The 11,504-nt window shown below is 27.6% G+C and overlaps 1 protein-coding gene across 1 annotated transcript; it reads right to left on the bottom strand.

The window, feature by feature from the left end:
* Positions 1-215: 215 nt before the first annotated feature.
* LOC136978554 (zinc finger MYM-type protein 6-like) lies at positions 216-11,265 on the bottom strand. Its single transcript, XM_067274273.1, has 4 exons — positions 10,294-11,265; positions 9,918-10,223; positions 441-615; positions 216-343 (listed from the first exon to the last, which is right to left on the bottom strand). Exons 1-4 carry the CDS (start codon positions 11,263-11,265, stop codon positions 216-218), a joined length of 1,581 nt encoding a protein of 526 aa, XP_067130374.1.
* Between the last annotated feature and the right edge of the window lie 239 nt (positions 11,266-11,504).

Below are 11,504 nucleotides of genomic sequence, written 5' to 3'. Positions count from 1 at the left end.
GAAGCTTAAGCGAGTAAAACATGCAAACATTTGATTTGTAAGCATAAATTAAGTAAAACTAAAACTACATTATTAAATGTAAATCTGTGATGCTTTGATTCTTCAATTTCGTATTAATACAGCATTTAACTTTATTAATTCATAACAGTTTTATATTTAATAACTTTCATTTTAATCCTGTATTAATTATACAGTAAAGCTTTTATTCTTATAACTTAATAATCAGAAATTTCAGAAATTTTTTTACATGTAAAAGTATGATGATCACATTGCAGACCTTCGGAACATATTGCTTCGGAAGGAACTAATCCAAATTCTACAGGCTCGCATAAATCACCCTCGTCTAAAACCAAATTTTAAATTTAATAAGTATTAAGTATACAATATTATTGATATCAGGAATATGTAAATGTAAATTTAAACAAAATTTCATCACATACTTAATACAGTTACACAGATATCACAACATCCGCAAACTCCCCATTTTTCCTTGATAATGCCATTTCTTTCTCTGCATCCGTCGGTATCTTTGCATTTAACATATTTGCACGCATCTTTCGGGCAAACGAGTGCTTGAGCTGCTACAAATGTAAGCACAAAAAAGAGGAAGACTTTCTGTAAAATTTAACAATTTTGTTATTTTTATTTTGTATTTATAAATCAATTGAATTGACGCAAAGAATATAAATATTTTTAAACTAAAAATTTATTAAAAAATTTGTCCATAAATGATATTTTATAAACATATTATTAACTGGGGAATATGCGTTACTGCAACTTTGGGGATCTGGAATCGAATGTGGGCGAGTAACATCAGGAATTTTCGCAATTCTTCGGTCTCTCACTATCTGGCTGCCCAATTATGGGCCTGGACGAACCCAATAGACTTAAAAAACTTTCTTTCTTAGTGCTCACAAGGCGGAAAGTGACAAAAATGAAAAGAAAACTATTGCTAATTGGTGGTACTGATTATTAAAAGTATTTAAAACTGAATAAAACAATTTTATATGTAATTGCTTAAAATTTATTCGAAATTTTAAAAATATTCATACGTAGAAATATACGCTTTTGAATATTTTTAATACAAAAATTCTATTTAAGTTAAAAATAAAGTTGTCACAGTTTGAACTATACATACAAATTTGAATATCCTAAAATATTTTCAAACACTTTAAATACAATTTTCGGAAATACTTTATTAAAAGAAATTTAAGAAATAATTTAATAGTTTTGTACACATATGGATGTATTTTGTATTTTATTTAATTTATGATAAAATAAATATGTAAATTGTATCATTCAACCTCAATCAATTATAGTTTTTTTGACTACAGGATATTTTGAAATATTATATATAGATTTCATTACATCTATTTGAAAATAGCTTTATAAACTAAATTCAAGTCTAATATAAAATCAATAAATAACTTATTTTTTCTTGTAAATCTAATATTCAGTCTTTATTAGTACAAAGGGTGAGAATGTAAATCTAATATTGTATTTGCATCCGTTCGTCTTTTTTCTGCGATGGATAGAAAATTATTTCTTGAGAGTAACTAAAGAAGAGCCTTAAACATTCCAAAGTCGTCTTTTACAGTTTAAAACATTATTATATTAATTAAAAATAAATAAATATTCAATATTAATTATAATATTAAACGCTTCAAATATTATTTTAGTATTATCTTAAAATCGATATTTCTTTCTTCAATTTTCATACTTGATAAATTAATTTCAAAAAGATTCTCAACTAATTTAATGTAATAAATGACAAGTAATTAATTATGGCCAATTAAATGAAAATAAACAAGTTATTTAACACATCTTGAAATTTTCAAGAATATTTTTAAGTATAACTAACATCAATTATCGAAGATTTTGTTTTATTAATTTAATAGCCGAGAATTATAATGATTCTTTCAAGTAAAATAATATTCAATAAAAACATTTTGAAAAATTTAAACAAAAATATGATCCTGTTTATGATCCTGTTGAAAAATCAATCCTATTATACAAAAAGGTTGATTCTTCATAAATGTCTTTAAAATTTTCATATTATTTTTACCTTCTGTAAATATGGAAATAAGCGCTTTTGATTTAGTAAATTCTGTTATTTCTACTGATCAATAATTAATTGAAAATTATTGAAAATCAAGCTAATCGATTCGTCAGTAGTCTTTTCTAAATATATTCATTCAACATAAAAATTAAATTAAAAAGATTAAAAGTAAAATTCATGCTATACAAATCTCAAATCGAGTTAATAAGACATAATTAGAAGAAATAATTATTTATATTATTATTTTTCAAAATAATTTTAATGAAGTTAATTATGAAATATGAAATAATTATTTGAATTATGCTTTGTCTTATATTTAGAACATTTATAAATTGACACGAATCATTATTGATTTTTAATGTCTAAGATCTAAAGAATCTAATGATTATTTGTAATTCTTTTGTCTTCACATTTGACCAAATTTTAATAAGAAATTGAAGATTTCATATTGAATTTATAAACATCCTTTGTATAATATTACAGGAAAGCTCGGTACGACTCTCATATTCTCTATTCTTCAAATAAAAAATTAATTGCCTGCACTAAAATTCGTTTAATGCTTTTACTACTTTTAAAAAAATCTCTAGTAAATTACATTCATTGTTATTAATTTTTTTATTACATTACATTTTATTACATTTTTATTACATACATTAAACATTTTGTTTAGAAATTCTTTACAGAAGGAAATTGATCTATTATTTCAGTTTGTTGTGTTTTCATTTTTTTTTTATATATATATGTTATCCACATTTATAATACAAATATTTATGAAATGTAATATAATATTACACCAAACTTCATTATAAATTTTAGTTAATGTTACCTATGGTGCCAAAATGGCGGCTCGTCTCTGATTCCAGCAAACAGAAGAAAGGAAATAGTGGGGACGCACGTTCTAACCTAATCTAACCTATTCTAATAAATTACCATAATTATTACCAACCAAATTATTAGAATAGGTTAGGTTAGGTTAGAAACTGTCCCCACTGTTTCCTTTCTTCTGTTTGTTGGAATCAGAGACGAGCTGCCATTTTGGCGCCATAGGTAACATTAAATTTTATATCTTTATAATATAAATACATGCAAATCAATTTTTAAATTATTTCAAAAAGTTTGAATTAAGATTATATTTTTAAAATCCAAAATGTCATCTAAATAATTTTAAAAGAAAATTTTTATCAAAGTTCTCCATAAATTGTAAATGAATTTATTGAAATAGGAATCTCAAACTGTTCACTAACTTTTAATACATGAGCCTTATATGAACTTTTTAATAACTAATAAAACGTAACTAATGCTTACCATCTTTTAAAACTGTTGAAAATAATACCGACTGCTTTATAACAAATTAAAATTTAATGATTTAAAAGTGTCAAAACTTATTTATATAAATGATATAGTGATAATCAAATGGTTAATTTCATTATCGTTAAAAGTACAATTATCGCTTTCCTTTTGTGCAGTTTTATGAGAAAGTTCACCGATGCTTCTAACTTTTAGATAAGATGATCTTGTGTAATTATTTATAATTATATTAAGTAATTTTTTCTGATTAAAATTGCAATATTTATAGATTTGAATGTTTTAAAATTTCATATAAATTTATTATATTTATACCAGCTTATTAACTTATTATGTAACTGAAATATTTCATTACTTTTACTGTATTAGCTTGATACATTTTTGACTTAGAAAGATAATTCTGCCCGTTACGGATAAGATTAGATTGAAAGTATATTTACAGGATTTAGATATTAAAAGATATTAGACTAACGAACTTTGTATAGCAAGAGAAATAAGGTATCAAGTTTAAATAGTAAAGGTTCAAATACGAAACTGTTTTGTCTGGATAACGGGAACGATAGGTCTGCACCCTATCTCTTATAAAAGAAAATCATACCGCAGCAGAAAACTCCAAAATGAAACCGGATGAATTCTATAGTAAACGACTAAGACAAGGTAAATGGAGAATAAATTTTGATACTTTTTGGAAGAAAAAGAATATGATAATACTATAGAATCACATAAAAATATAAAAATCAGCACTACATGAAGCAGCAAATACTCGGAGAATATAGCCGAAGAGGCTGAAATCTCCATATTAACCATCAGACAAGACAAGAAGCAGCAAATTAAAAAATTCTAGTAGGACAAAGAGATAAAAACATGATACAACAACAAAAAAAATTAACTTACTTAAAATGAATGGGCACTAAAAAAGAAGAGGATAGAATAAGATATAAAGAACTTAGAAAATCAAAACTTATAACTTAGAAAATCTTTTAAAAAATTAATCCTGGGAAAGAAGAGATTAAGTTGGGGATAGAAATTGTAGAGAGATAGAAACATATATAGGAGGAAGAAAATGCACTGATGCATGGAAATTCCTAAAAAAATGTTAGAAGTGAAAACAATAATAATAAAGAACAGTTTATCTCAGTTAGACAATGGGAAGAATATTATAAAAATTTATTAACAGAAGATAGAATTCAATTTATGACAGAAAATACAAACATAGAAAAGTATATAACAGTACATTTAGAGACAAAACAGATTAAACAAGCATGTAAGAAACTGAAGAATAATAGAGCAAGTGGTCCTGGAGGAATACCCAAGACTGATAAAAAAAAATGAAACAGAAAAATTATTTAGAATGACAACAAAATTATTCGAAACATGTCTTAATGGAGAAGACATCCCAAAAGAATGAAGAATGGGATTTTGACATCTATCAATAAAAACGAGACAAACAAAAATGTAAGAACTATCGAGGAATTATAGTAACAGCAACATCTAATAGATTATATAGACGAATAATAAGAGATCTAATCGAAGAAGAATATCAAACAAAAGTGAAAGAAGAGCAGAGAGGATTCAGAACAGGAAGTTCATGTATGGACAATATTTTCTGTATAAAACAATTTATGGAAAAAGATTAGCAACAGGACAGGAAACTCATTTGCTGTTTATAGATTTAACAAAAGCGTATGATAATGTCCAACGTCAAAATTATGTGAGACATTAAAAGAGATAAACATTAATAACACACTTATTAAAGCAGTTGAAGAATTATACAGAGAATCCATAACGAGAATAAAAATTGGAAAAATATATCGGAAGGATTTACGGTATCAAAAGGGCTAAGACAGGGATGCTGTATCTCACCAGCTTTATTTAAAATCTACGTAGAAGGAGTACTGAAAATATGGAAAAAGAAATGTTGTGAAATGGAAATAGATATTAACGGTAAACCAATATTTACACTGCAATTTGCAGATAATCAGATGGTAATGGCAGAAGATAAAGATGATCTGAAATACATGACAAGAAAAATAAAAGAAGAATATTTTAAAGGAGGTTTATCCTTAAACATGAGTAAAACAAAATATTTATGCATAGGAGGGGCTAAAATAGACATGGAACTGGAAGAAAGAGAAAAGACTGAGGGATGTGAACATTACAATTATATACAATTATCTTGGAATACAAATTCATCAAAATGGAAGAGATACATTAGAAATTAATACAAGATTAGCACAAGGTAAGAAAGCAGTTAAAAGATTAAATGGAATATGATGGAGTGAAAAAATAACTAAATCAAGAAAAAAAAGGATATATAATGCGATTGTTAAAAGCATTCTGTTATACGGGGCGGAGGCATGGAGAATGACTGGGGAAGAGAAGGGAAGAAAAGTAACAACAATACTCTGCACGATCTTCTTAATGCATCCATTTCGATGCATTAAGAAGATCGTGCAGAATATCAAAAAGAGAAAGAATAACTAATGAGGGAACCAAAGACATAATAGAATTAAAGGAGACGGTTTTGGAAGAAATAAAGAGAAAACAACTTATTTGGTATGGACATGTGAAAATAATGAGTGATGAAAGACTCCCGAAAATGTCAATGGAATACATTCCACAAAAAAAAGAGAGAAGACGACCCAGACAAACTTGATACGACAGAGTAAAGTTAGCCTGTACAAGGACGACGCCAGCCAATGGGTAAAGGGGGGGCATGATGATGTAAATTGATAGAGGATATGAATTGTATGTAGGTAAAATAAAAACGATTCATAAAGTTTTAATCATTTACTATGTACCGGAAAAGAAATATCTTAAATAAAACATTTTCTTTAACTTATAAGACGCCCAAGAATATTATTTTAATTAAAACTTAGCATTTAAATAACTTTTTCGAATTTCTAGGGGAGGGCAGCTGCCCCTCTGCCCCTCTCCCTGGCGACACCCTTGAGCATGTAGGGAAAACGGAATTAAAGAGGAATGGTGTACGGATAGAGAGAGATCAAGAGGGTTTCTGGAGGTCGGAAGGCGACGTCAGACGCCATAAACCGGAAATATATATATATATATATATATATATATATATTAAAATTAAATTTCGATTTCTATCAAATAATATTTTACTAAATATTAAAAATTAAATGTATATATGCGTTTGCACGTATAAGTGTGCATCTGTAGAAGAGAATGGAATAAAGTTCTAAAATGAAATGGTATAAAATTTAGTTAAAATTCTGATAGTTTCATTTTTAATCGAAGTTTCCATGACGTTATCATGTTATATGAAAAATAAATCTTCTGATACTTTAGTAATACAGTTGCGTTCCAATTGATGGAGAGCCATTTAACTCAGGTTTCGCATTGTGGAAGAGTAATTTGTGAACAAATACAAGAATACAAAGTACAGTACTGGGCCAAATATCGACAAGCTTCAAATCAGAAGTGGTGCAGATTTCTGGATTTTCAGTTTTTCTGAACCCAGACGAAATATATATTTAAACTGTAAATTAAACAATGGAAAGTAACAAATGAAATTATATTTAACACATCCTATGCCAGATTTCACACTGGAAGTCTAAATGACTACGGAAACAAAAACAAAGAAGCCACATGGCGAACTACAACTGCACTAAATGTATCATATTTAAAACTAACCAGTTTCAAAAATAGCCTGTTCTCATAATTTCGGATTTCTGTAAGCCGAATATTTGCTCCAATGTTGAACATGTTGAACCTATACGTTTCACAAATCTTAGTGAATGGTACGCGGTACTCGAAAGATGCTATAGAACTTTCAAAACGAATATATAAAGAATATAAGAATATACTCTGGTGACTTCTGACAAAAATAGAAATGTTAAAAGACATCAAAGAAATCAATTTGTCATAAAACTTTGATTTTACTGGTATTACAATGTTCTGGTATGTTGTCGATCGTTTTGAATTAAATATTCCGTGTTATCCGAGTTTTGATTATATTAAGAATAATGACTAATCGGTGTATTTATTTCAATTACGAATTCTGTTAAGTTTTCAATAAATGGCATATTATTTCACTTATGTGTTTGTTTATAGATTTTCCTAAAATAATCATCAAAACTACGTATTACATTTACATCTTGAAAAGTAGATGATATTAACCGTAAACTAATTGTAGTGTACTGAAAACACATTTTTCACATACACATCCCCAGGCTCTTTATACTTTAATTTTTTTGTAAATATTGAAAAAATGGCTTATCTACAATAAAGGTTAATAGGTTGAGTAATAACCGAGAAGTAAAAATCATTGCATCTCAAGACATACAGATAATAGGTTAATCTACAAATGTACTTTGAATACATTAATCGTTTCTTATGTCATGCTGTAATAACGTTATTTAATTATGTTTTATTAATATTATAATGTACAAGTCATAAAAGTTTACGTCTAATACTAGACAAATCGTAAAACACGTAATTGACATTTCACCATATTTATCATATTTTATAACCTTTTGCTCAGTGCTCAGACAATTGTATGACTTTTGTACTTTAATTTTTAAAAAATATTTTTTCTATAACTTTTTGTAAACTTGATAAGAAAATGGTTCTAATCGCAGATGCAGTTTTTTTCGTTTATGCGGGAAATCGAACATATTTTTAGACCCATCTAAAAATCCTCTAATTGAAAAGAAATCGTTAATACCACATAGAATAAAAGTTGGTATACATAACGTAAGTATAAATAAATCTAATGTATAATTATTCTTATTATATACTGGACAGAATATTTTCGTAAGAACTTAAAAACATATTTAATCAATAATATTCCAAAATTTAAGATAAACAATACTAATAAGAAAATTACACTATATAAAAATAGCAGAACTTTTAAAAATATTTTTATAACTCTATTCCACCATATACTTACTTTTTTTCGAATAATCGAAACTAAAATTGATTACAGTATATTTAATCTATTTATTAGTGATTAACGATCTAGATTTTGATGTTACAGAATTCTCTGAAAGGAGATGCATTTCTCATTTATATGTGGAACGCAGCTATCTCCTTTCAAAGATAGATTTAATCTCTCTTTAAGTAAGTTGGCAAGATAATTGGCAATGAAATATCGTCACGTCTCTACGTGGAATCAAAGATATATGATCCGGATTCGCGGGATCTTTTATTATCAGGTCGGTGGGTTGTTCCGATATTTTATCTTTACTAGACATATCATCACGAGTCAAACCTATTCATAAGACGTAAACTTGATACTTCTCTTGAGTAAAAATGGCACATATTACAAAACCAACCAGTCAACCGTTTTTACTGTGTAAGAAACGTGATGGAAAATAACAAGATACTTTATCTTTCAAAATTACTTTGACAGATTTAGTACTTTGTTTGTCCAAGTCGTAAATGTTTCCATTGTTTTTCTCTTAGGTAACTTTTGACCGTTAAGACCAAACATACTGCATCCCTTGTTAAGAAAATTGGTAATGTGAGAAAGATAAAATTAAGGGATGGCCGATTATTGCAATAATTTGATTCTGATTAATATATTTTACAATATATATAATTATAATTAAAATTAACACAATAATTCAAATATTTTGATTCATTTTCTTCAATCAATAGTTCTTCTTATCATCTACTAGTTAAATTGTTTAAATCAGCGTTTCTCAACCTTTTTTGGCCCGCGGACCAGTAGATTTGTTAAGAAAAATTGTAGACCAGTGATATTTTCTTAACAACTAATTTTTACTAAGTATTTATAAAGAACTACTACATAAGTTAGTTGCAGCATTTTTATTGTCATTTGCCTACAGTAATATTTAAATGTAAAGATATATAATTATACATACATATAATAATAAGTAAGTATATAAACCTTTAACAAAAATGACAGAAAATTATAAAAAAAATCACAAACTCATGGATGTAGGAACACAACAAAAATATCATTCTTACGATTACCAAAAAATTAAATCAGTGGGAACAAACTCTTAAGAAAAACTAGAACAAAAAATCACAGATTATAAAAAAAATCAAAAACTCATTGCATATGAACATATTGTTAATGAGAAGATTGCTGCTGCTCTTCTTCAATCAACTTGTCAATTGTTGGTTCCAAATTAGACAAGCTAAGTCGGAGCGGTGAAGTAACCAAAAGCCAATTTCTAAATTTATTTTTTATTACCCTCATAGATGAAAATCCCGATTCACATAAATATGTATATTCATTTTTCAATTTGATCCAAAATTTATCTATGGACATTGTTGAAAAACTAGCTTTTAACATAATATCTGCACTAATCTCAAGAAGGGACTCATATTCTCTGTCATTTAAATTTAACTTACTATTGTCATATGTTATGAAAGGGTTTGTTATCCACACATTTCTTTCACACGTGGTTTTTTCAGATGGGAAATATTTTTCGAAACCAATATTTAAAGATTGTTAGTGTTGCCCAATGATTGTATTTAATTTTGATAAGTGTAAATCTTGTTGCAAATTAACAAAATCAAAATAATTATTAAAAATATCAATATTATTGTTATTTACTTTATCCACCCAAAAATTAATTTTTTTCTTAAATCCATCTATTTTATTAAATAAATGAAACGCATTTATGGAAGCTCCTTGTAAACTCAAATTTAAATCGTTGATATATGAAAATATATCACTTAAATATACTAGTTTTGCAACCCATTCTACATCAGACAAATGTATACTTAAAGGATTATTTTTTTCTCTTAAAAATATTTCTACTTCCATCCTTAATTCAAAAAGCCTGGTTAAAATCTTATCCCGCGAGAGCCATCGAACTTCTGTATGAAGTAATAATTGCTCATGTTCGGCACCAACCTCCTGACAAAATATTGCAAATAATCGTTTGTTTTTTAATAAAATTAATAATTTTTATAGATTCCGCTAAAACCTCATTTAATTCTGCGGATAAACTTTTCGCAGCTAAATGCTGTCTGTGTATTATACAGTGGGCCATTAATAAATCAGAATTAGCTGCTTCCTTAATTCTTTTAGTAACACCAGAATGTCTGCCAATCATACTAGCCGACCCATCGGTACATACACCTACGCAATTTTTCCATTCTAAAGAATGTTTAATAATATAAGAATTAAGTGCGTTAAAAATCTCATCACTTGTTGTATATGAAACCAATTCTATACAACACAAGAATTCTTCTTTTATTTCCTCCAAAATAAAATCAATATATCTAACGTAGCAAATTAATATGGCTTTTTGGGAAATATCGCATGATTCATCAATTTGTATTGCAAAAAGTGTTGATTCCTTTATCTTTTGGATTAACTGATATTCCAAATTCTCTGATAATTTTTCAATTCTTCTTCTTATGGTATCATTAGATAAGGGAATCGATTTGATTTTATCAACAGCAGCTTGTTCAAACATCTCTAAACAAACGTCTATTAAAACAGGTTTTATTAAGTTTTCCCCAGTGGTAAATGATTTTTTGGTTTTAGCAATTCGAAGGGCAACTAAGCACGAGCATTTTAGTAGTGACTTGTTCGGAATAAAATTTTCTTTAAATGTTTTTGTTTGCAATTCTAACTCTTGTTTTTTACGCTCAAAATATTCACGCGGTTTATTTTCCAGCTCAGAATGTATAGCCTTCAAATGTCGTAACATTTTCGATGGTTTCATAGCATCATTTACTAGAACTTCATGGCAAATGATACACATCGGACGTACATCTTCTTCCGTAGATTTGGGCCAAAGAATAAAACCATATTTTAAATATTCAGGGTTGTACTGTCTGATAAGTGGTTTCTTCTTTTTTGCTGGCGGAAGTCCTGTTTCGTGGTCATTTTTTTGAGACGTTGAACTGGTATTCAAAAAATTAAACAGCGAGCTTTGTTTACGGTTCATGTTACTAAGGGTTAAAAAATATTTTTTTATTAGCTTTTATATAAGTATATAAATAGTCAATAAACTTACTTTTATATTAGTTCAATCCAGTTAAACATATGTATAATTATTATAATGTTTCGTTTAACAATAAATTAAAGACACACCCAGACCACAACACAATTTACAATAATAAAGCTGCTTAAGTTTCTGTCGTCGATAGAGTCAGTCGGCCAGTGTCTGCGCGCCGCGCTTTCGCA

The sequence above is a fragment of the Centruroides vittatus genome, unplaced genomic scaffold (assembly GCF_030686945.1).
Source record: "Centruroides vittatus isolate TY-2023 unplaced genomic scaffold, ASM3068694v2 contig_1154, whole genome shotgun sequence".
In the NCBI taxonomy this organism is placed as follows: domain Eukaryota; kingdom Metazoa; phylum Arthropoda; class Arachnida; order Scorpiones; family Buthidae; genus Centruroides; species Centruroides vittatus.
The sequence above is the reverse complement of the archived record's forward strand: the minus strand, read 5'-3'. Positions and strand labels throughout refer to the sequence as shown.

Bases quoted from the DNA above. Each gene is read 5' to 3' on its own strand.
- LOC136978554 (XM_067274273.1), bottom strand. From the start codon at position 11,265: ATGAACCGTAAACAAAGCTCGCTGTTTAATTTTTTGAATACCAGTTCA. The intron at 10,224-10,293 runs GTTTTAGCGGAA...ATATTTTGTCAG, and splicing joins TATCCGCAGAATTAAATGAG to GAGGTTGGTGCCGAACATGA. The intron at 344-440 runs GTATGTGATGAA...ATTTGGTTTTAG, and splicing joins TATCTGTGTAACTGTATTAA to ACGAGGGTGATTTATGCGAG.